The 27,255-nt window shown below is 34.7% G+C and overlaps 2 protein-coding genes across 2 annotated transcripts in view; one reads left to right on the forward strand and one right to left on the reverse strand.

Annotated features, from left to right (window-relative positions):
* The window catches only part of LOC144382542 (uncharacterized), a 156,997-nt gene extending 148,971 nt beyond the window's left edge, over positions 1-8,026 (forward strand). Inside the window, exon 5 of the mRNA XM_078077097.1 lies at positions 7,557-8,026. Within this exon, the coding sequence (XP_077933223.1) occupies positions 7,557-7,589 (33 nt within the window). The 3' untranslated portion in view covers positions 7,590-8,026. The remainder of the gene's footprint in view (positions 1-7,556) is intronic.
* NHLRC2 (NHL repeat containing 2) overlaps positions 1-27,255 on the reverse strand; it is a 59,664-nt gene that overhangs the window by 16,743 nt on the left and 15,666 nt on the right. Inside the window, exons 3-6 of the mRNA XM_036106196.2 lie at positions 21,894-22,349; positions 19,783-19,904; positions 11,835-11,964; positions 105-204 (exon numbers count right to left, since the gene is read on the reverse strand). Coding sequence (XP_035962089.1) covers positions 105-204; positions 11,835-11,964; positions 19,783-19,904; positions 21,894-22,349 — 808 coding nt within the window. The remainder of the gene's footprint in view (positions 1-104; positions 205-11,834; positions 11,965-19,782; positions 19,905-21,893; positions 22,350-27,255) is intronic.

Raw genomic sequence — 27,255 nt, forward strand, 5'->3', positions numbered from 1 at the left:
TAGCCCAGCACATCCCAACCAGCACAGAGGCGTTGCAAGAACAGAGACTTGAGAGGGAATTCTGTGAACTCATAGTTTACCCAAAGAGAGATACTGTCACTCACTTTTTCTTTGGTAGTCTGCCACAGTCCAGCAGCAGTGCCCATATCTGATGAGTCCCCGCCATGGCTATCCACAGAATGTCATCTGTTTGGACCTCTGAACCTTTATAAAAATAAGCAGTAATTAATATATGTGTCTTGTTAATACAAACACTCCACGTGTTTCAGAAATTTAAAGATGAGAGCAGCATGTTTATAAATCATCTGAAGAAAAAAGTATTTACAGTTTTAAGTTGCTTTTGAAATTTTTCCATTTTCCTTGTGAAAGGTTTATTTCTTTAGATTTATAAATTTACCTGTAAATTCACAGAAATCCAAAGTATTCTTAATAGCAGGATGTCCCTCTGCATCTCTGGGCACAACGCTTTTAAATATTTGATTTCTTATTTGATAAAATGAGTTGACATATACTCCCCAAAGAAACTCTGCCAAATACCTAGCACTAACCACTGAAATCATATGCTTTAATAACAGGTTCTTTGAACAATTTCTCATGAAAAAACTACCTTTTAATAGTGTAAGAAATAGGTATTTCCACTGGGGCGCCTAGCTGGCTCAGTCGGTAGAGCATGTGACTCTTGGTCTCGGGGTCATGAGTTTGAGACCCACGTTGGGCATGGAGCCTACTTAAAAGTAAAATAAAGTATTTTTTAAAAATGTATTTCCACCACAGGATTAGCTAGACTTAGATACACATCACAGTTGCTATTTAAAAATCCATTGTATTAATTAATTGGCTATGAGGCTTTTTCCAAAAAATATAGTTGATATGCAAAAAAGCTATGACAACAATATATTACAATATAGACTACAATATATTACAATTGTTTACTAAAACTTGTAATTTTCTACTTTCTTAGACTGATGTTACAACTTACTACAATGTGACAAGGCTCTCTTTCTCAAATTAATTCTACTGTTAAAATATTTAATTTAGGGGTGCCTGGCTGGCTCAGTCAGTGGAGGATGTGACTCTTGATCTCAGTCGTGAGTTCGAGCCCCACACTGGGTGTGGGGCCTAAAAAATGTATCTATCTTAAACTGTATCCTGAGGTGACTTTTATATGTAGTTGAGAATTTTTAACTAAAATAATTTGGTCAGATATTCCTTATGCTAAAAGAAGTATCTTGGTAAGGCCATTTTATTTGTATTTTCTTTAACTTCAAGGAGTGTGTGTCCAGAAGGAACCTGTTTTCCTTCACTTGTATTACCTTCAAGTGCCTTTCAATTTAATGACAACAAAAATATTGATGGTTCTCAATAAATTATGGTGGCTATGTGCCAAGCACTTTATAGAGATTATCACTTACATTTTCTCAAATGCCCCAAGGGACAGGTAGTGTTATTTGGCCCTTTTTACAGATGAAGGAACTGAGGCCTTAGAGAGGTGAGGTAATTTGCCAGGATCCCAGTGCTAGTAAATGAACTGGAATCTGACACGAGGCAGTCCGACAGAAAAATCTATATCACATGTTGCCTCTTTTTCTGTGTTCTTAATTGCTATCCTATGAAATCTAAAGGAAAGCATTTCAATTTAATTTTTTATAGTCAAATATTTTTATGAACAAAAATTACATTAAAAGTGATAAGGGCATCCATTTGTTCTGGGGACTCAGTCTCTGCTTAATCACCTTTAGAGTAGATCAAAAGCTTTTCATAATTATTTTATTTTGCTTCTGCCATGTGAGGACAAAGTACAAAGGTGACCATCCATAAGCCAGAAGAGAGCTCTCACCAGAAACCAATCATGCTGGCACCTTGAACTTGGACTTCTAGCCTTCAGAACTGTGAGAAAATAAGTTTCTGTTGTTTAAGCCACCCCATCTGTGGTATTTTGTTATGGCAGCCCAAGGTGACTAAGACATTCTCCCTGAGAACAGAAATGAGACAAGGATATCTGCTAGTCAGCACTTTTATTTAACATCAGTTGAAGGCCCTAATTTGTGCAACAAGAAGAAGCAAAAATCATAAAGATTAGAAATAAAACTGTAATTATTAGAAGATGACGTGCTTTTAAAGCCTCTACCTTGCCAAAGGAGAGCTGTGTTGGTATCTAGCTGAGTGAAAGACCAAATCAGTTCTCCAAACAGACCAGCCTAGTTCAACCAGGGTCTACTATATGAAGGCCAAACCTCATAGTGGTAAAATGCAAACAGTTTGTTTGGTTTTGTTCTCTGTGTACTTATTTCCTTTAGAAGCCTGAGGAATGAGAAAAAGTATAGAAGCAAAGGCTGTGTCAGATCAGGATTTCGGCGTCTTGGGATTCCCCGTGACAAATGATGGTGATGATGATGTTGACAGTGGGGAGGGGGAGGGAGTGAGGATGATGACCATCCAGAATATGTCCTATGTTTAAGGCACTGAGCTAATGAATAAGCACCTTACAGGGATTATTTCCTTAACTTAACAACTTCAGTAAGTCTTATTCTTATCCTCTCCATTTTACAAAGAAACTGAAATTGAAAAGGGTTAAGTAATTTGTTGAAATTCACACAGCTAAACCTGGAATAATTTGTGAGTCTGAGTCCAGATTATTAGTGTTCTGATCAGAATGAAGGAAATACAGAAGTGAGCCTTGGCCCTTATGGCCAAGTCCTGCTTGGCTCATTGTTCTCCCTCCCTCCTGCCTCTGCCCCATGGACTTAGCTCAGGCTTGAAGTACACAAGAGCATCTTCTGTGTGATCAGAAGCAGAGATCTGATCAAATGTAATCATGACTGTCTGTTCCAGGATGTGTGCCTGGGTTCACTCCTGTCCTTCCCTCCCTGTAGCCTGTGGAATAGCCTATGGCTGAATAATCTCTTACCAGGATTTTTTCCAATCCCTTGCCTTTCCATTTTTGGGTTGTTTCAGCTTATCAGCAGCTCTTTGTGACTCACAGGATGAAACTCTATGTTATAGCAAACACTTCTGCAGTATTTTGTATGGGGCCAGGCACTGTTCTAAGTGTTTCATGTATATTAACCCTCGTAATTCTTGCAATAAGCTTTTGAGCTAGATCCTATTATTATCTTTAATTTAGATGAGGAAATTGAGGCATAATGAGACTAGGTAACTCGTCCAAAGTTACATAACTACTAAGATGTAAAACTAATTAGAACCCAAGCAGTCTGGCTCCAGTCCATGCAACACTGCCTCTCAGGAAGTTTTTACCCAGCCTGATAATTTCCCTGAGGGCTGAAGAGTTTGTTCTTGCAGATAAAATGAGAGCTAAAAAAAAAAAAAAAAAAAGAAAAGAAAAAGAAAAAGGTAGTCTGGCATTTATAATGCTTATCAAACCAACAAGAATCATATTAATAATTTATACTGTTCACCCTGCATTTTGAAATCTAAAGCACACAGTTATATCACCAAGTATGGGTATTGGTTTTGTTCCTCCTAATAAGAATGTGACAATCATGAACATTTCAATTTTAAATTAAGAGTGCACTTAGTGTTATTGATTTTCAACAGTCACTTAAAAAAAAAAACCAAAAACAATGCCAAAAGCTGAAAAAGGTTTTGCGAGTATTTTAAAAGGCAAAATCTCTCATGATTGTAAGGATTAGTGAAATAATTTCAGAAGACAGGAATAAAATCAGCAAATGAAATATGAAAATAAAATTACCTGCCAATGAGCTTTTAAAAATTCAGTGTTATTTTAAGCAGCCATGGTCAAAAACAGATCCCAGTCATTAGAACCCTCTAAATAGCAACTGTGAAATTGTCCATTTGTATAAATAGTTTTTTCTACACAGTCTCTAAGCCTCCTAGGAAGCAAAACCTCATGCCATTAGGAGAAAGAAGTAAAGCCTAGCACCCCCATGGCACAGGAAAACACCAATCACAGCTGGAGAAGGGTAGGGAAAAAAAAAACAAAACCCTTTCTATCTCTGAGGGAGGGGCAGAGAACTATCTTTGGCCAAAGACCCCATACTGACACCAATACAAGTTTCCCACTGCTGGGGGAGCAGCAGAAAATTCCTCTAAACCACTCAGAGTTTAGCTGCCAGAGAGAGAAGGAACAGGAACAATGAAAAAGCTCCCTACCTCCTTTCATGGAGGCCCAGGCATACAGGGTCTCCCCGAGACTGAGGCTGACCAGAACAGAACACCCCGTAGCCCCCGTGCAGCCCAGGACGGAGTAACAAACAGCAGCAATCTATTTCTTGGGATGCTGCAGGAGTGCAATGCAGCAAGCCCTCTGTGGTCAGCTGTGCAGGAAAACCCCTCCAGCATGTAGGCCCCACACTAAGGCAAGGGCAGCCCACTGCTAGAGGAATTTGAGAGCTATGATAAACTGACAGTAACCACAGCAATAATAAAACCCAGACCCAGCCTAGGTTCTGACTGACTCAAACTTCCCTTACAATGGCATAAATATACTGATTTCATCAGCCTCTACAGTTCTATTCAAAATTACTGGAATATAATAAAAAATGAGAAGACACACATAAAAGCAAAGCAGAACAAAACAACCCCAAAACCAAAACCCCATTTTCAAGAAACAAAGCAATCAACAGAAACAGACTCAGAGATGACCTGAAATTTAGAACTGTATGACATGGGGTTTGAAAGAACCGTACTTTCTATGTTAAAGAATCTAGAGAAAAAGGTGGCCAACATACCTAAATAGAATTTAAGCAGGTAGATGGAATCTATTAAGAAACAGTAAAATGGAAATGCTATACCAAAAAGAATCTGTGATAAAAATTCAACAGACTCATCAGGTGATTAAACACAGCTGACGAAACAATATAAATAAATCAATATAAATTATCTGAACTGAAACACAGAAAAGAAAGAATAAAGGGTGAAATAAAAAAAACATGAGACGTAAGAGTTGCTGGATAGAACGTATCAGAGCCTAACATATAAGTAACTGAAATCCCAGAAAGAAGAGAAAGGAGCAGAAAACATATTTGAAGAGATGATAGGTGAGAATTTTTCCACAAATAACAAAGGACACAAAACTACAGACTCAAGAATTCTAAGCAGGATAACTCCTATACATATCAGTCAAACTACTGAAAACCAAAGAGAAAATCTTGATGGCAGCCATGAAGGAACTAGGAAAATAATTAGACCTCTTGTTTAAAACTCTGTAAGTTATAAGGCAATGGAATGACATCTCCTATATAAATATATATATATATTTAAAAAAAGTCAATCCAGACTTGCATATGGAGTAAAAAATCTTTCAAAAATGAAGGTATATACTTTTTCAGACATCCCACCTCCAATCCCCCACTTAAAAAAGAAAGGCCAAGAGAAATTAATGTCAGCAGACATGTGCCTCAAGAAATGTTACAGAAGTTCTCCAGGCTAAAGCAATATTATTCCAGACGGACACTTGGGACTCCAAGAAAACAGTTTGAAAACAGTTTGGCAGTTTCTTATAAAACTACACATACACTTACCATATGACCCAACAATTTCAATTCCTAAGCATCTACCCAAGAAAATAAATACATATGTCCACATAAAAACCTGTACGCAAATGTTTATAGAGGTTTTAGTCGTAATTGCCATAAACTAGAGATATCCAAAACGTCTATCAACTAGTAATTAATAAACAAATTGTGATACAGCCATACAAATGGAATACTACTGAAAAAAAGAACTGCTGATAGAAACAACAACAGGGATGAATGTCAAAAGCACTATGCTAAATGGAAGAAGCCAGACATAAAGACTATAATGAGCAACAAGAAATAGATGATTGTTGCCAGTAGGTGGAGTGGGTGGTAGAGGTGGTAGGAGGGAGACTGAACAAGGGTCATGAGAATTTCTTGAGGTGATGGAAATATTCTATATCTTAATTGTAGTAATGGTTATAAGACTGTATATGTTTGTCAAAATACATAGAACTATACCTAATAAGGGTGAATTTCACTTTCTATAAATTATACCTCATTAACCTAAAAATTTTTATTAAAAAAATCTTAGAAATACAAAGTCAATGTGATAAAAGAATCTTCTCTCAAATTTTAAATATAAAACTATTTTAACAAAATAAAAACACAGTAGTCACATTGTATAAATTCTATTCCTCAAAAAAATCTATCATCTGATTATCTTAGAGGATTTTTTTTATGGTATTTTATAGCATATTAATGGAAGTCAAAGAAGCATATTATCTAAGCACATAAGTACCAACACTAGATTTTTAGACTAGCATACTAAACAGCTAGATTTCAATCATTTAAAGTTGTATAAGAACAGCTAAATTATAAAATGCTGATTAAAGGGCCAAGGAAGGTTAATGGAATTCGGGCACATTGTCCTTTCCATAAATTATTCTAAATCAGGTAACGTCTAAAGTACTTAGAGACTAGCAGGGGTTTTGACCTTTATGATAAAAAAGCTCTTAGAAACATGGCAAAGATTCTGAAAAACTATAAATTTATTGTAGCTAGTAATTATTTTTAGTGCATTATGAAGCTCTGACCATATTCACAGTGATAATAAAACATGAACAAAGATGAAACAATCTCTTTTGTAAAAATCATTTTATGTTAATTATTTTTATGCTTTTATTACTGTGATGGCATGGGTTTGGGCTATTCAGTCACCATTTAAAATACATACATACATCTTCACATTACACGTATACTTAAAACAATCAGAGGTATTCAAGTACCTTTCCCTAATCTCCTGAAGTATGTTGTTTATTAAATGGATCCCTTGATAAGATATACATTCAGTTGTATATTTGTCCCCATTATTTTTCATTCTCTTTACCTAATCTATTGCTTTTTCTAAAAGTTCAATTTTTAACTAAACATACATACAAATGGATACATGTTATATATATAAAGTTTAATAACTAAAAATCTATGTGCACACCACCAAGCTGAAGAAGAAGAAATTATATGAAAACCTCATGCATCCCTCCATGATCATATCTCCTCCTTTTCCCACAAGGAACCACTGGTCTAAAAATTTGTGTTTTTCGTTTTTTTCTTTTCTTTTTTAATTTTACCACATCTGGATGGATCTCTCAATGTACAGCTGACCCTTGAAAACAGGTCTAAACTACATGGGTCCACTTATGCCCAGATTTTTTTCAATCAGTACAGTATAGTACTGTAATTATATTTTCTCTTATGATTTTCTTAACATTTTCTTTTCTCTTACTTTTTTTGTAAGAATACAGTATATAGGGGTGCTAGGGGCTCAGTCGATTAAGCGTCTGCTTTTGGCTCAGGTCATGATCGTAGGGTCCTGGGATGGAGTCCTGCATTGGGCTCCCTGCTCAGCGGGGAGCCTGCTTCTCCCTCTCCCTCTGCCGCTCCCCCTGCTTGTGTGCTAGCTCTCTGACAAATAAAAAATCTTAAAAAAAAAAAAGAACACAGTATATAATACATGTAACATACAAACTGTGCATCAGCTGGCTGTTTCCGGTGGTACAGCAGGCTATCAGCAGTTAAGTTCTGGGGGAGTCAAAGTGACATGAAGATTTTTTCCTGCAGGGTCAACTTTCTGTACAAGAAATCACCTTGTAGTCTCTTCTGCAGCTAGATTTCTTACTCAGACGCCGGCGACTTGTCTGCGGATGCTACTTGTAGCTGGGGCTGTTACCGGCCCTGCAGGACAGCCTAATGTACGAAGATACCACAACCCTGAATCTAGTTTTCCATGTTTTCCTCCTGATAATTCCGTCCTCTCTCAAATTCACAACTATGGTAGAATTTCAGGAATATTCTCTTAAAGTGTTAAAAAACTTAAGTTTTTACATGAACAATTTTTCTCAGCCAGTCCCCTTCAAGTTGCGTTTAATTCCACATCTGTTTAAACTAGTTGTACGATTACATAATTTATATATACAGTGACCAATTCAATATGAATGCAAATGGAAAGTTGTTTTTATGAAAACAAAGTTGAATACTTTGGAAAGACTCAATAAAAGCAAGTAGCCAAGTCAAATTGTTGAACTAAGTGTGGAAAGACAATTGAAAGAATAAGTTAACAACATTGCAGCCCTCAGACTTCCTTGCAAGTGTTTCAAAATTCTCATCACATTTAAGGAAACCCAAATAGTTTATTTGGAGTGGTACAAGACGGTCAGGGGCTACATGAAGAAAAGGCTTTGGTCCTACATCAAAAGATTGGCTTAAAAATGTACACTTATAGTTCTTAGAAGAAAGTATTTTTACTTTTATGATTCTCAGATTTTTAAAAAGATTTTTTTCCTAAATGGACCAGTTACCATAGTCAATCACATCAGTAATGGATTCTACTCCATTTACTTCTACTTTTATTTCCACAAATGATTCAGGTAGCTTACAAAGAAATAAATACTGATGAATAAATTTAAAATAAAAAAATTGAAGCAGTAAGTAAATAGGGTAGAAAAGAAAGAGATGCAGCTGTACTCATATCAAAGAATGAATGCCATGTTTCCATTATACTTTGCTAAAGATAATTTGTCTCTAAGTTTTCTGGCAATCAGTACAACAAAACAATCAGTTATGATATTCAAATTATCAAAGAGCTTAAATCAAACTTGATACTTAGGAAAAAAAGTATTATCTATAATATAGAGATCAGAAAAAAATTTCTCTAGTAGAGAAATTTATTTCTAAGGTAATGACTGAACTACCAACAAATCCCTATAGTAAAAATCGTAATAAGTCCCATAGGACTGTGTTTTGATGAAATACATATCAAACACATATGCACACATACAGACATAAATGTGTTGACACATTTTTAAATGAATGACATGATGCCAAAATACTATTTAGTAAAAACAATTGTAAGAACAAATATTCTGTAATCCAATTTCCCTATACTCTGACAATATACATTAATCCAGGATTGGATTTTAGAGTAATTATTGAAAGCAGTGGCTCTTAAAATGATTTTGGGTAATGTACTCTAAAATTCTGATGAAAATCTGACCAATTCCCCCAAATCTTATATAGAATTTCTGAGAAGTTTAAGAATCTCAAAAAACCGGGGCGCCTGGGAGGCTCAGTCGTTGAGCGTCTGCCTTCGGCTCAGGTCATGATCCCGGAGTCCTGGGATCGAGTCCCGCATCGGGCTCCCTGCTCAGCGGGAAGCCTGCTTCTCCCTCTCCCACTCCCCCTGCTTGTGTTCCTGCTCTCGCTGTCTCTGTCAAATAAATAAATAAAATCTTAAAAAAAAAAAAAAAAAAAAAATCTCCAAAAACCTAACCAGGAATGCCTGGGGTATATGACTCAAGGTTAAAAACTCTTGGACTAGAGTCGTCATTATGATTATAGGTCCTTCATAAAGTGCTTGAAAACCATTTTCTCTGAGCATTTTGAAAGGTGTTAAGCTTAAGTGCATTCAAGATTACTCCTTTTGCCAAGTACCTGGAGTGAAGCTATTCTAAGCTCTAAGTGAAATGCAGAGCCATATGCTCTTAATGATCTGTTGAGCTAAGGTAGGACTCACCACTTCCTTTACTGAGAACTGAGCTTAATAAAGACATAAGTCTCAGCACATTATTCAGTTGGAAGCTGAGAGGGTACTTGTCTATAGACCCAAGATTTTCCTTAGAAAGCAATCTGGGTGCATTCTCAATAGGAAATAAACAACCAGAGATTCCATGCTATAAAGTATGAAAAACTTTTAGCCTAGAAAAAATACTTAAATAAATCCAACTAAATAAAGTATCCAGTAAAGTACACCCTGTTTTCAAGCAATGTAATATCTGATTTATGTGATAGAATGAATTACTAGTCTTAATTCTTCACTCCTCTGTCGTACTATTACACATTCATACCCTTACCAGAGCCTCACTGTAGGCAAAGTGTGTATCCCTGCCCCATGACTTTGGGCTTAGTCATGTGACATGCTTAATAACAGTCGGTAAGCAGTTACGACATGAGCAAAGGCTTCAAATGTGTTTAACTGGGCTTACTCTCTTGTGCTCCTGCCTTCTGACAAAAGAATATGCTTCAGACAGCTATTGGTTCAAGGAGGTTGAGAAACAGGGTAGATCTAGACCCAAGAAACAGCCTGGAACCAAGCCCAGGCTTAGCCTTGATCAGCTGAACCCCAATCCTATATAAGAGTAAGAAATAAAGGTTTAGGTTTGTATGAGTTTTGGGATGATTTCTTATGAACTGTTATTATGGCAATTACTAACAAATACAGTACATACAAGTTGTAGGTTGCAAAATGTAAATATCTATAAATGAATTGCTATATGCACTGTTAGCTTTAAGTTCCCAGGGGCTTACATGCTAAGGGGAGAAAAAATTTTTTTTCCCATGAGGGAGGGTGACAGTATAGCAAAGTAACAATTCTCATCCACTTTGACTATTTTACTGAGAGAGATGTTTCAGACTATTTTTCTGTCTATAAGGTTTATGTTCAATTAGCTCACTGTATCAAAGGCAAGGAGGCAGGACGGACAGATAAGTCCTGGTGGGGATGAGTATTTTTAACCCTGAAATTATTTAGAATTGGCCGTGCATGGCGACAAAAAGAAGACTGAACTGTAGCTGGTTTTACTACTGTTTTAAAATTCTCTGCATATATCCCCTTATTGATTGATTGTGCCTGGGACACACTGCTCCCCTCCTTTCCCAACTCCTTCTCCCTGTGAGCCACTAAAACAACTCATGACTATCAGGACACAGAATTCCAAAAATAAAAGTCTCAAAAGTAACTTATGCAAAATACCTAAGTTATTATTAAGTGCAGTAGTACCAGAAGTTCATTCAATTATTTTATGAATATTAAAAGCTTTATAAAGTTCATCACAATGGAAAAAATTAAGGTCTTTGAATTATAACCAGATTAACATCACAATAGGAAATTATCTCAAATGTAAAGCCATTAAACTAAGCTGGTGCTTATTCACTCTATAAATATAATTCAGATCATACAAACCACTTAGTACCAAATTCCATTTTCAATGTATTCTACTAACTTTCTTTATTCATTACTCTGGTTTTAGATGTGTAGATGTGTAACTATCTCAGAATCACTGAGGGCCAATGAAAAATAAGTACTAATGCTCCAAGATGATTTCTAGTCAATTAATACAGGTAATAAAGATTATAAAGATAATGTAAATCTCATTATCAATACCTATATAATTCAGTAAAGTTTTTTTTTTTTTTTTTTAAAGATTTTATTTATTTATTCATGAGAGACAGAGAGAGAGAGAGAGGCAGAGGGAGAAGCAGGCTCCCAAGGAGCAGAGAGCCCGATGCGGGACTCGATCCCAGGACCCCGGGATCACGACCTGAGCCGAAGGCAGACGCTTAACCATCTGAGCCACCCAGGCGCCCAGTAAAGTTTTTTTTTTAATTACCCAAATGGAGCTATCACATTTCAATACAAATTTTAATAATCTAAAAAAAGCACTATCATTTCTTGATTTCAAATTAAATAAAAAGGCACTGTTAAACAGCATAGTTCATGAATAATCATTTCAAGTTCTGAAACTACAATCTTTCCAATTTAAGAATATTCAGAACTATATTAATTGGAAACTACAGCTAAGACAAAATTCTTTAACATTAGAGTAATATATAGTTTACTTGTGTATAAAATATAATCTGTAATGTTATATATAACAATATATACTGTAAATTATATATATTACTGCCGGCTTTATTTTTACACAATAAATCCCACCACAGGTAATAAAATTATAAAATAACTAGCAATTAGAATTAATCCAAACGAATGTCCCCAGAATATTTTAAAAATCTTACATTTGTTAAGCAAAGTTTACTTATATTTAGTATTAAAAGTTTACATACCTGACGTTCCAAAAACTACATCCCAAGGAGAACTAATGGGTTGTTCTTCTCCTTGAGCTCCACCTTCTTTATCTGTACCTTGAATTCCAATGCCAGCTACAGTGCTCACCATCTCAGCTTCTAGATCAATCTATAAAAATTAACACATTTTATGCAATGCATGTTACTTTTTTTTCCTTTTGGTACATGAAGATTTCCAATAGAACATATAGAAAGTTTTTGCAACACAAATACTCTTAAAAAAAAAAAAGGCTAAAAAAAAAAAAAGGGCTAATCAAGTATAGGGTGAGCTTGTTATTCAAATGCACAAAACTCAGTCCTTTTCATTTCCCCACCCATCCATTCCCCCCTTCCTCATCACTGGCCTCTACCAGGATTGGTGTTGATGTCATCTTAACTATAAAATATGTTAAAGTGAAATTTGAAATTTCAAAGCAAAATCTAGAAAGATGCAAGTTTCTTAAAATTAAATGTATTTCAATTATGCTTGACTAGTAATTGACAAATATAGAGCTTAATATGTCCTAGGCACTGATCCAATAATCATCCATCCATCCATCCTCATAATAACCTATGATTGTGATTTTGATTAATATTGAGGAAACTGAGGCACAGATCATAAAGCAGCTTTCCCAAAATCCCACAGCTAGTAAGTCAAAGATCTGGGATTTAAACCCAGGCAGTTCTAGCTCTACTACATTATACTGCCTCTACTTTATAAACTGAAATAATGAAATCTACTGAAAAAAAGATGCTTGGTTTCATCTCCTGAGATCCTTCCGCCAACATTTTATCATGAAAATTACCAAACAAACATAAAAGTTGAAAGAATTTTGCAGCAAACATCCATACACCCACTACCTCCTTTCACGTACTTGTTTTATCACATATCTTACTGAGCTATCAATCCCTCAATCCATTTACACTTTTGGATGCATTTCAAAGTAAACTGTAAACATCAGTACACTGACCTCAAGTATCTCAGCATGCTTGTAATTAACAAGAGTTCCATATTTTTTCAGGTCCATTTTCTTTTTTGGAGCCAAAACTTACAATGAAATGCGCATACCTTAAATGTTCTATTCAATGAATTCTCATAAATGCATTAATCTGTGTAGCCTCAACTTACATAAAGAAATCAAATGTTATCTTCACTCTGTATGTCCCCTTAAGCCTCCTTCCAATCACTCCCACCCCCAGAGGCAAAGAGTATTGTTTTTCCATCATAGATCAGTTGTATCTCTTCCGGAATTTCAGATAAACTGAATCAAACAATATGGACTCTTGTGCGTGAGGCTTCTTTGACTTAACAGGTTTCTGAGATTTATTCATACATAAGTAGTTCGTTCCTTTTTCCTGCTGAGCAGTATTCCATGATAGGAATATACCACAGTTTATTTACTTATTTTCCTACTGATGGATACCTGGACTATTTCCAGTTTGGGGGGGTTCAAATAGAGTTGCTCTCAATATTGTTGTGTAAGTCTTTTGCTGAAGGTATCTTTTCACTTCTCTTGTGTACATACCCAGGACTATAACTGCCGTGTTATAGGGCAGTTATAGGATTAGTTTGATTAAAAAAAAAAACAAAAAAAAAAACAACTGCCAGAAGGTTTTTTTCTCAGTGGTCTATCATTTCTGTATTTTCTCCAACGATGTATGCAAGTTCCAATTGCTCCACATCCTTGCCTTGCCAAACTATGGTGTCATCAGTCGTTCTTTCTTTTTTTTTTGTCAGTCAATTTTAACCATTATGGTGGATGTATTTCATTATGCTATCACTTTGCATTTCCTTTTTAACCTGTGATGTTGATTACTTTATGGGTTTGTGGTCATTCTTACATCTTTTGAAAAAGGTCTTTTCAAATCTTTGCCCATTTTTTATTTGTAGGAAACTCTATATTTCACGGATCTTAGTCCCTTCAGGTATGTTTTGTAAATTTTTGCAACTAATTTCTGACAGCCTGTAGCTTGTCTTCATTTTAACAGTAAATTTTAATAAGTTTTAAATTTTGATAAATTCAAATTTATCATTTTTTTCTTTTATAATTGTTTCTATGTCCTGTCTTTGAGAAACCTTTGCCTACCTGCAAGTCACAAAGATTCTCATGTTTTCTTCTAAAAACTTTACGGTTTTAACATTTACATTTAGGGCTGTGATGCATATTGAACTGATGTTTGTAATATGATGTGTGAGGTAGAGGTCATGTTTCTTTTTTTTCCCCATATGAGTATGTAGTTGTTCAAGCACAATATGCAGAAATGACTTTCCTTTCTCCCTTGATTACTTTGATGCTTTTTGAAAAATCAAATAACTGTGTAGGTATGAGGTTACTTCTAGACATTCCATTCTTTTTTATTGAAATACACATCTATCCTTATAAAACTATCACACTGTCTTGACTACTGTAGCATTATAGTAAGTCTTTAAATCACACAGTGTGTCTTTTAACTTTGTTTTTCCAAGATTGTTTTAGGGATAATAAATCCTTTGTTTTGCAACCTCCATGTAAAATATCGGAGTCCGCTTGTCAAGCCTGATGGACTTTTGATTGAGATTGCATTGAATCCACAGATCAATTTGGAGAGAATGGATATCTTAATATTGAGCCTTCCAATCCAATTATTGGATTAATTTTTCTCAGCAATGTTAAATTTATTCTATGTATTTTTTATTACTGTAAATAAAATTTTAAAATTCTAACCTAATTGACTATTACTAGTATATAAAATATACTTTGTTGATCTTTTTATACTGACATTGTATTCTGCAACCCTCCTAAATTCACTTATCAAGTAGCTTTTCTCATAGATTTCTTAAAATTTTCTATGTATGTGACATGCAATTGGCAAATAAAGACAGTTCTTTTTCAGCCTGTATGCCTTTTCTCTTTCTTGCCTTATTACAATGGCTAGTACTTCCAGTATAATTTTTAACAGGTATGGTGAAAATGGGGATCCTTGCCTGGTTCCCAACCTTGGAGGAAAAGCATTCAATAATTTGCATTAAGCATAACTATAAGCTTCTTGTAGATGCCCTTTATCATACTGAAGATGTTCATTTACATTTCAAGTTTACTAATTTTATCATAAATAGAAAAACATTTAAAAACATTTAATACCTAATCTAGCAATCATATGGTTATTATCTTTTATTCTGTTACTATGGTGAATTACATTGATTTAGTTATGCAGTACCCTCTTGCATTATTTTTAGTGGCTGTTCTATAATCTCCTGAAATTGTAAAGAATATTCATCAATGTAACCTTATTTGTATTTTACTGAACCCAATCTGCAAAAATACAATAGGCAGCAAGGGATGGGTCCTTGAAATATATCTTGATTTAAGAAATGTATCAAAGACTTATTATGATAATTCCTCTTGCAAAAAGCCACAGGTCCAGGTGATGTTACAGGGGAGTTTTATGAATATTCAAAAACCATTAATTCCTATGTTAGACAAATTATTCCAAAAAACAGAAAAAGAGTGAAAACTAATTAGCTTATTTGATGAAGTTGGTGTGACCTTGATTCCAAATCAGGTGAGAACAGCATAAGAAAATACAGAGCCATTTAATTTATGAACATGAATTTTAAAATATTTAATTTGGGATAATCAAATCCAACTTGACTTTTAAAAAAATTCATGATTAGGTAAGATTTATCCCGGGAATAAAAAGGTGACTGAACAACAAAAATCTATTAACTCATTACATCAAGGCACCAAGGGCAAAAAACTATATAATTATTTCAATAAATGTAGAAAATGCATTTAATAAAATTATATAATAATTCTTAGTAACCAGGAAAGTTTAACCTCATGAATAATTTTATTTCCCAAAGTTATAAAAAATATTACACTTCTGGAGAAAATCTACTCCCTTTAAGATTATGAACATGACAAGATATCCACTATTACTGCTAATGTTTAAAGGCATTTGAGGTTCTTGCCAACAATAAAAGAAAACAAGATGTGTAAAAATAAGAAGGGAAATGATAAAACTCCCATTTGTTCTGGCAGACAATATAATTATTTATATGAGAAACAGGATTTTACAGGAATGGATGGGCTAATCCTAAAATTTATATGGAATTGCAAGGGATTCAGAACAGTCACAACAATGTTGAAAAAGAAGAAAGTGAGAGGATTCCTACTTCCTGATTTCAAAACTTATTAAAAGTTACTGCTATCAAAACAGTGTGGTAGAGGCATAAGAACTGATATATATGTCAATGGAATAGACTTGAAAATCCAGAAATAAACCCATGCAGGTATGAATAATTATTTTCCACAAGGTTGCCAAGACTACTCAATGGAGAAAAAACAGTCTCTTCAATACACGATTCTGGGATAACTGGATATCCATATTCAAAAGAATGAAGTTGGACCCCTACCTCACATCATATAAAAAATAAATAAATTCAAAATGGAGCAAAGACTGAACTGTAAGAGCCATAACTATCAAACTCTCAGAAGAAAACATAGGACTAAATCTTCATGATCTTGCATTTGGCAATGTAATCTTACATAGGACACCAAAAGCATAAGCAATGAAAGAAAAAAATTGGGAATCATCAAGATTTAAAACTCTGTACATCAAAAGATATGATTAAGAAAGTGAAAATGACAACCCACAGAATGTGACAGAGTATTTGAAAAATCACATATCCTGTAAGGGATTTGTATCTAGAATGTATAAAGAACTCTTACAACTCAATAACAAGAAATGCAACCAAGTTAAAAAACAGGTAAAGAATCTGAACACTTTTCAAAGGAAGATATACAAGTGGTCCATAAGGATGGGAACAGATGCTTGACATCTTTACTCATTAGGGAAATTATTATCAAAACCACAGAGAGGCCAAGACATACCTAGTAGGAGGGCTAGAACTTAAAAAATGGAAAATAACAAATAATCGTGAAGATATGGAGAAAATGGAACCCACAAATACTGCAGGTAGAAATGTAAAATGGTACCACCACTATGGAAAAGTTTAGCAGTTTCTTAAGTTAAACATAAAACAGAAAACATATAACTCAACAATTCCTTTACTTAGGTATCTACCAAGAGAAATGAAAATGTACGTTTACACAAAATTCTTATATGAATTCATTACAACCAAAAATTGGAAACACACTAAATGTCTATCAACTGGTGGAAAAAATGTGGTATATCTATACAATGGAATGCTATTCAGCAATACAAAAGAATAAACTACTGATATGCTACATCATAGCTGAACTTCAAAAACATTGCTCAGAATACAAGCAGACAGACACAAAAGGCCATATATTATATGATTCTATATCTATGACATGTTCAAAAGAGGCAAATTTATACACAGAGTAGATTAGGGCTGGGCCTGAAAATAGGTATTAACTGTAATTGGGCATGAGGGTTCTTACAGGGGACTGAAAATGTTCTACAGTTTATGGCTATGGTTGTACAACTTGCTAAATTTCCTAAAAATTCTTGAATTATATACTTGAAATGAGTGCTATGTAAAATATATCACAATAAAGTTGTTAAAAAACACACGCAAGCATTACATATACAAATAGAAAGATTTGAATTAAATGTGCCAGAATGGCTGCCTACAGGTTGTGTTTATGTAGGGGAATAGCAGGGGGAATGAGAGTGGGGCTAAAAAGGAATTTATAAATTACTAAAGAAATTATTCTAAACAAGAGTCAGGTCTGCATGAAACAATGATATTTGTGAAATATGAACATATGATCAATCCTCTGCAAATGAGGTCTTAAACAAAAGTAAACTACAATAAATATTTTTATATATTTAAAAAGAGAAGAAATAATTCCATCTCACTTCTTTTTTTTGTAGACATTAAACTAAGTCATATAATTTAAAAATAAGTTCATGTAACCTAAATTTTTGTGATTATGCTACTTAAAAAGTATTTGAAATGCAATGAATACTCTAAAACCCATTAAGTTCTTTTTTTTTCTTAAAATTTTTTTTATTATGTTATGTTAATCACCATACATCATTAGTTTTTGATGTAGTGTTCCATGATTCATTGTTTGCGTATAACACTCAGTGCTCCATGCAGAACGTGCCCTCTTTAATACCCATCACCAGGCTAACCCATCCTCCCAACCCCCTCCCCTCTAGAACCCTCATAAAACCCATTAAGTTCTAAAGCAAGAGAAAAACATAGAATTAAAGAAAGACAAGTATACCCTGAATGTTGTGGGCTAAATATCTTACTACTACAACACCTTGTTACATATCCATGACACTATGATGAATTATAGAAGCAGACAACCCTGGAAAGACAATGATGAAGAAACACTGACCTTTAAGGAGTTGGTAACAACAGAAAGGCATTTTTTCCCAAAGTGGGAAATCATGACATACCATAAAATCATTAGTCCTACAAAAAGTTCTGCCTAAAAAGGGCTCTTTTGTCAAATAAATTTAGAAATACTGCACATATATCCCCCCACTAATGTATTCACAATATATTTACATATTAAAGTCTCTAAGAACAAAGTCTCCAAGACTTTTAAAGAATATATCTGCTTTAATTAACAAATCCACAAAATCCTTGCCTCATATAACATGTTTTCATATTAAGAGGAATACACACTTGAGGAAATATTTCACTAAATAGGTTATTTGCTCAAAAATTCATTCAACAAATACCTACTGAACACTTATAATGGGCCAGCCCCTATTCTAGGTGCTTAAGATTTCAGCAGTAAAAACAAATTTCATGACCTCATTGAAATTTACCTTACAGTGGTATTACAAGTTCTACACATGTTTTTTCCTATTATTTTACATGATAACATTGCCAAATGGGCACAAATATTAATACAGAAAAAAACTGAGAAAAGCAAGGAAGTATCTGAAATAATGTGTTTTGGCAGGATGGGTTAGATGAACTTAATTATTTTCTAAATAGACAGCAACCTAAAGGCCAATGGATTATAGCCAAAATATTCATTAATATGAAATGTTTAAAATAACTAAGTACTTCTACATTGGGATACTATGCAGTCATATCATTCATGTGACTAATATGGAAAACAAATTTAAAAGAACTGCAGAAGATTATGTATGTACAATATGATTTCATTTGTTTAAAAAAGGATTCTCTAGAGACAGTCTTTTAAATATAAATTTATTTGTATAGGAATAGAAAATTACTGAAAAGACAAAAATTTTAACAATGGTTAGTTATCTCTAGGGAGCTAGAATAGATGGTACGAACCTTTTTACCTTTATGTATTAATTCATGCTTAATAAAAAAGATCATATATAACTTTTATAATGAGGTAAAACAAGGGGCGCCTGGGTGGCTCAGTTGGTTAAGCATCTGCCTTTGGCTCAGGTCATGATCTCAGGGTCCTGGGATTGAGTCCCGCATTGGGCTCCCTGCTCAGCAGGTAAGTTTGCTTCTCCCTTTCCCTCTGCCTCCTCCCTGCTGCTTGTGCTCTGTCTCTGTCTGTCTCTCTCTCAAATAAATAAATTAAATCTTTAAAAATTTTAAAAAATGAGGTAAAACAAATTTTAAGACTGACTGGTAAGTATTTCCAGGCAAAGCATTAGAGCTGAAGGGTGGTGGGAGTGGTATGATTTTTTTCCTAGGTTTGAGAAAATTTAACTGAAAAAAGGACAAAGCATCACTCTATAAACAGTGGTAGGAAAATACTGCAAAATGAGGAGCTTTGGGGTGATTAGGCACTTTGAAACAAAGGATAAAAAAAAAAGACTTGATTGATGGGTTTGTCCTCTGTGACTACTACAGGGAAACAAGATACCTAAGAATAAAACTAAAGCAGTCCTCTGAAAAAAGCTGAATAAGGAGGATTTGAAGTGTTTAAGTATCACCCTCTCATTCCAAAAATTTAATGTAGCAAGTAAATACCATTTTTTTCTGATTAGAAGTATTAAAACTTTACTTAAAATTGAAAATTACCTTTCTTATAAGGTGGTTTTCAGTATCTGCTACGTAGATGATATTATTCCTTATGGCTACACCCTGTGGTGAATTAAAAGTTGACTCTGAAAATATTCCATCTTTTCTTCCAGGGTTGGGTCCTAAAAGAAAGATAGCCACAAGACAATTTTTTTCCACTTAAAAAGTTATCTCATAGTAACCCCCCCCAAATATTTTTCTTTTTTTCCTTTATTTTCTTTTTTATTGTATCTATAGGGGAAGATGGATGTTAGCTGAACCTCTTGTGGTAATCATTTTACAACGTAAATAAATCAAACCAAAATAAATAAATAAAATTTATATTTAAAGCTGGGATTTTAATATAAATGGCATGATACTTTCACCTAAAAACAATTTCCCAAGATATGTTTTTCTCAAGAGTAAGTTTTGCTAATGACAGGGCTTACTGGATAATGGTTACTTTAGGAGCATATATCAGAAGAGAATATATTTTTTAAACTATCTTAATTATCTATTACCTATTCTAGAAAGAGTTAAAAATAATTTTAATCTTTTCACATCTAGATGAATGATTTTTAACAATTTTGGAAGATATACTCCTTTGATAATACAATGAAAATTATGAACCCTTTCCTTAGAAAAATATATATGCCCATAAGATGTCACAAACAATTTCAAGGGGTTCATAGATCCTGAGGGCCATTCAAGCATTTAATAGTCTATGTACCCCAGGTTAAGAAACCTTCATATTTACTATTTCACTTTGCCACAAAGTTCTATAATATCCTATAAACACTTGGAGAGACAAAGAGTGATTCTGGTCTAATGGCCTACTTCTCAGCTTCTCTAATACATGCAGAGTTTCAGGGGTGGAGAGTATACAACATAAAAACATATAACTGTTATTTCTATGACCAGACAATAAGCCATTCAAAGCCTCTAAGTCAGCACTCCCAAACTATGCTTTGCAGAACTCTACTGTCCTAGATGTTAGAGAAGTAGTATAATGTAGTGGCTAGGAATATGAACTCAAGAATCCAAGTGACTTCGTTTAAGCTCTACCTCTTCCTAGCTGATGATCTAAACAAGTTCTTTATATCTCAGTTTCTCTTCTGTAAAATGGAACTAATAATATACCTACCTCATAGCATTGTGAGGACTAAATTAATACAGGTAAAGTGCTTAGAATAATGCCAGGCATATATATGTTTGCTATTATTACTATTATTAATAATACTATTATTGTTGTTAATGGGAGTTCCCTGTGGGAAAAAAGGGAGAGTATCATGGTCCCTTTAGATTGGAATACATTGTATAGTATAACCTCTCTTGAATATTCATGAGGTACATAAGCAGAGTAAAAGATGGAGGAGTACAGTGACACCACCCCCAACAAATGTCTCTTAAACAGATCTAACCAATATTTCCTAATTGTATCTGACCATAGAATTTTTAAAAATTATTGTAGAATAACTTTTAATTTATCACAAGATACCATTATCCCTAAAAACATGTTTGGGAAAGGTAGCTTGCTGCTGGTTTTTCTGTTTAACAAAGGAAAATATTCATTTACAGCATTTTGAAAACTATACCATTAAAAACCTTTTAACCATTTAAATCAACCTACTACAACAGATAATTTTTAAGCAACAATTCTTATAACTGCTTGTCATCAACCCAAACATCAAGTTGCTGAAACAAAAAAAACATAAAACACATACTCTAACAAAAATGAAAAAGAAGAAATGTGAAAAATTCAAGAGCTAGGGGAACAATATCTAGGCATCCTAAGAATAGCACCAGGGCTTAGGAATAAGACTAGTTTATTTGCATTAGGAATGCAGATACCCCTACTTTACGTACTAATGCTGCATATGTTACTAAAGCAGGATTGCAAAGAGATGAAATACTCTTCTCTCTGACTATTATGCTACTAGATGTCAATTCAGTCTGAGTAATCAGGATTAATGAGAACGTACTTAACAGATTTTATTGACTACGTAGATGTCAATAAGAGCCTGTTTTAGATCTAAAACCAGGGTGATAAATTTCAATTTTAATACATTTCCTTGAGCTATTTTTTTTTACTATAAAATATATTATGTATCATAATTAGAAGCAAACTTTACCTCCAATGCTGTACTGAATTTGTCCATTCTTCCAGACGACCAAAATTCTATGATGTCCAGTGTCTGCTATTACCAATCTATTAGAAACATGGTCTACTGTTACTTTGCCAGGGAACAGCAATGGTGAAGGTGGCAAAGAATCTTTATAGAGTTTTACTTCAATTTTATTATCTCTGATCTGTCCCTTGTCTTTATAATACTTTAAAGCTATGGAAGTATATAAAAATAATTTATCTTTGTGTCCCTCTCCAATCAAAGAAAATAACATATTTCCACGGGGTCCAAGTATGACCAGAGTTGGCCAGCAGGAAATTTCTAGTTCTTGCCAAAGACTGGCATCTGCATCATTAACCACAGGGTGGGTGATGTTGTATCGAAGAACAGCGCTCTTAATGTTATCCAGGACTTTTTCATTTGGAAACTTAGCCGAGTGAACACCAACAATCAGAAGACCATCTAAATGGGAAAAATTATAAGTTAAACATTATAAAGTATTAAAGTTTTAATGTCACCATCCACACATTAGGTTATGGGTCATTAATAAACAGTCCAGAGTTTTTATTTTTTTAAAGGGCAGAACTAAAATAGTGTTTTCAACCGCATTTAAACACACATATAAAAAAATTAACATTTGAATCTCATGACAATCTTGATAACTACATAAAAATACATATGATCAAAGTCATGTGGCTATTTCAGGACTGAACCTCTTTGTGTCCTTTATCTAGACAAATTTTTAAAAAATACATTAACTTCTTACGGAGATATTGAAATACTGTTATTATTTCCCCACCTATTATAAGCCCCTTTGAAATTCATAGTGATTATGACTGCTTTTTGCTAGTATTTATTGTCATATTATCCTCTTAGATTTTTCTGGCCTACCTACATTACAGATTAACAGAACAAATATAAGCAAGATGTTTCTATAATATAAGGTCTTTGATTTATTTAAAATTCCTATTATATGGTTCTTAAAACAAGCCTTAATTGTAGATAACAGAACTACTAAAAACTAAGAACAACATATTTCTACCTAATCAACACAGTATGTCAAAAAGATGATACAGGAAAAAAAAAAAGCATTTGGCTGGATTCAGAGAAAGAACTCAATATTGACTACCAAGGTAACAGAGGTAATAAGGGCTATGTAAATGACAATTTCAAAAACTACGCACATCAGCATGAAGAAAAAAAACCCACACAAATTAGGGGGTGTAATTTCCTGATAGCCCATCCTTCCATTTGTAACTATTAACTCCCAACAAAACACATACATCACACACATACACATACAGCCCCCCTAAGGACCCAGAAAAGGACACAAAAGCAGGTACATTGTTAGCAGGGGGTCAAAACTTGGAGATGCCAACCCTTGAAGGGGAGTTTCCAGTTTTCTTTTCTCCTTCATGGCTTTGCACTGAAGGTGGGCCCCAGTTTGGAAGCAATGCAGGTGGCAAAAACAATGGAAACCGCTTCCTGGCGCAAGGAGCCAGGGAGACTGGAGGGTGTGGGGGAAACTCCAAGGGGAAGAGAGCCGGAGAAGGGGACTCCCCATTTCTGAGTATGAACACTCACAAGTCTTGGCTTAACTCCTAAACTATACATGTGTGAGGCAGGCCTACAAAAGTACAGCCAAGGCTTAAAGAACCAAGAACTGAACTGCTGAGCTGATGAAAAGAGAGCAGAGCTGATAGAAGATGAGACAGAACTTAAGAGTCTGAATCAACAAAGTTGAATGCCTATGAAAACAAGTGACAGATACCAGCACCAAAATAAAGCAGAAGTATAAATTAGTAGACAAAAGACTTTAAAGGAACTATAACTATGTTCCAGGAGGTAAAGAAAAACATGCTTGAAATGAATGAAATGATAGGAAATACAAACAGAAATAGAAACTATAAAAAAGAACTAAATGAAAATTTTAGAACTCAAAAATACTATATTTAAAATAAATTCCCTGGATGAGCTCAATGGTACAAAAGAGATGACAGAGAGAAGAGTCAATAAACCTAAAAATAGCTCAATGGAAATTATTCAATATAGGGAACACAAAGAAAGAAGACTGGAAAACAAAAATGAACAGAACCTCAGGGACCTGTGGAACAGCTTAAATGACCTAATGAATGTAGATTTGGAATCACAGAAGAAGAGGACAAAAAGATTGGGCAGAAAAAAATATTTGAATAATACCAAAACTTCCAAAATTCGACTGAAGATACAAATTTACAGAATTCAAGAAATTCAAGAATTCAAGAAATTCACTCCAAATAGGATAAATTAAAAGAAAATCATGTTAAGACTCACCATGAACTCCGAAAACCAAAGATTAAAAACCAAACCCCACCAACATTTTTTTTTTTTAAAGATTTTATTTATTTATTTGACAGAGACACAGTGAGAGAGGGAACACAAGCAGGGGGAGTGGGAGAGGGAGAAGCAGGCTCCCCACGGAGCAGGGAGCCCGATGTGGGGCTTGATTCCAGGACCCTGGGATCATGACCTGAGCCGAAGGCAGATGCTTAACGACTGAGCCACCCAGGCGCCCCCCCCCCCAACATTTTTAAAGAAGATACACACAAAAATGACAGTGATCAGTGGTTGTTTAGGCACTGGGAAGAAGGGTGGTGGGGACGAGTGGGAAGGATTATACACTTAAAATATGTGTAGTTTACTGGGTGTCAATTATGCAACAATAAAAGTTTTTCAAAAAAAAAAAAATCATTAGCTCTGGAGTCATACTCCCTGTAATCAAATTCTGGCTTTTACCACTTGCTGAGTTACTTTGGGCAAGTTACTTAACCTCTCTGGGCATCAGTTTTCTTATTCATAAAATTGGGAAAATAATAGTAACTGCCTCATAGGTCAGTTTTGAGGATTAAAAGAGATAATCTGTATAAGACATTTAGCATAGTACCTAGTATACTGTAAAAGCTCAACGAATGTTTACTATCTTTTTTAAATTTGTAAGTACAAAGATAACCAATAAAAGAAAAATACAGCTTTTTCTAAATAAAGCAATTAGTAAAATAGCAAAGAAAATACATCGTTTGAAGAAACACAACAAATAAAAGCTAATACATATAATGATTATGCATAATAATCATAAGTAAATATGAATTACCTTAACTATTGAAAGAAAAACATTCTGTATATGAGAAATACAGCTAAAACAAAGTTAACCAGAAAAGCTAAAAAGAAAGGGGTAGGCAAATGTGCACCAGGCAAACAAAAGCAATACAAGGTCATGATCCTAATATTAGACAAGGTAGATTTTAAGCCCAAAAGCATTAAACATGACAAATATTTTAATGCAAAAAGCATTCACAACATGGATAAAATAATAGGATAAAACAGTAATGAATATCCATGTACCAAGTAATAAAAAAAGCAACTTAATAAAACAGAAAACACACTGCTCTCAGTGTGAACCAGATCAAGCAGACACAAAATAAGATAAAGCCTAATTAACATAATCAGTGAGGTAGATCTTATTGATACATATCAAACTGTACTATGATAATATACTTTCCTCTGAAGTATACATGGAGTATTTATAAATACCGATCACGCAAAGAAAGCATTATAAAGAATACACTCTAACCACGATACAATAAAACTGAATATTAATAACAAAAAACAAAAGGTCCTTTTTTTTTTTTTTTTAAGTAGGCTCCACACCCAGTGTAGAGCCCAACACGGGGCTCGAACTCACGACCAACCCTGAGATCGAGACCTGAGCTGAAATCAACAGACACTCAACCAACTGAGCCACACAGGCACCCAAAAAGGCCTTTTGTTTAGGAAAAACACACTATTTCTGTGTGTTTCTCCTTTACTCTCACAATATGACCACACTCACAACACTTGAGATACCAGAAATATGGGGTTTTTTCCCCACATTAGGCAACTGTCTGTGACACTGAGTGGGTGTCCCATGATTCAATTCTGATTCTAACCAGAGTTAGCGCAGGCACCATAGGTTAAGGGCTCAATCCCACAAGATGGCCCTGCCACTTTAGATGCCAATCACAAGTAATAGGGCCCCAGGTTATCCGCAACTTCTGTTGGACTTGTCTACAACTGAGAGATTCCTTTGACTCTTCTCTTGGATTCAATTATTTGCTACAACAGCTCACAAAACTCAAGGCAACAGTTGGGTTTATCAGTTTATTACAAAAAGATATGATAAAGGATACAGATGAACATCCACATGATAGAGATACACAGGACAGGTTGTGGGAATGGGGGTGGAGCTTCTGTGCTCTCACCAAGGCCTCCACTCTCCCAGCACCCTCACGTGTTTACCAAGTTGGAGGCTCTCTGAACTCCATACCTTTGGAATTTTTATGGAGACTTCATCACATAAGCATTATAGATCATTGACTCCATTTCCAGCCCCTTTCCCTCTCTGGTAAATGGAGAGTGGGACTGAAAATCCCAAGCTTTTTTTTTTTTTTTTTAAAGATTTTATTTATTTATTTGACAGAGACATAGCAAGAGCAGGAACACAAGCAGGGGGAGTGGGAGAGGGAGAAGCAGGCTTCCCGCAGAGCAGAGAGCCCGATGTGGGACTCGATCCCAGGACCCTGGGATCATGACCTGAGCCGAAGGCAGACGCTTAACGACTGAGCCACCCAGGCACCCGAAAATCCCAAGCTTCTAATCATGGCTTATTCTTTCCTTCTGGTGATCAGTTCCCATCCAGAAGCCCACCAAAGATCACCTCAGAATAAAACACACTGTTAATCCCCCAGGAAATTCCACGGGATTCAGGAACTCTGTCAAGAATTGGGGTCAAAAACCAAATATTAAAACAAATGATGCCCTAGTGCTCTTATCACTTAGGAGCCTGCTGCTCTGCCTACTTGTGCTTGCTCTCTCTCTGTCAAATAAATAAAATCTTTAAAAAACCAAAGCTAAACTGGAGGTATCACAATTCCAAACTTCAAGTTATACTACAAAGTGGTAGCAATTAAAACAGTATGGTACTGGCATAAAAACAGACACAAAGATCAATGGAACAGAAAACCCAGAAATAAACCCATAATTACATGGTTAATTAATCTTTGACAAAGGAGGAATGAATAGACAATGGGAAAAAGACAGTGTCTTCAACAAATGGTGTTGGGAAAACTGGACAGCTACATGCAAAAGAATGAAAGTGGACCAATTTCTTTCACCATACACAAAAATAAACTCAAAATGGATTAAAGACCTAAATGTGAGACCTGAAACCATAAAAATCCTTGACGAGAACACAGGCAGTAATTTCTCTAACATCAGCTATAGCAATGCTTTTCTAGATATGTCTCCTGAGGCAAGAGAAATAAAAGCAAAAAATAAACTACCGGGTCAACAT

This window comes from Halichoerus grypus, chromosome 7 (genome assembly GCF_964656455.1).
Source record: "Halichoerus grypus chromosome 7, mHalGry1.hap1.1, whole genome shotgun sequence".
Lineage (NCBI taxonomy): Eukaryota > Metazoa > Chordata > Mammalia > Carnivora > Phocidae > Halichoerus > Halichoerus grypus.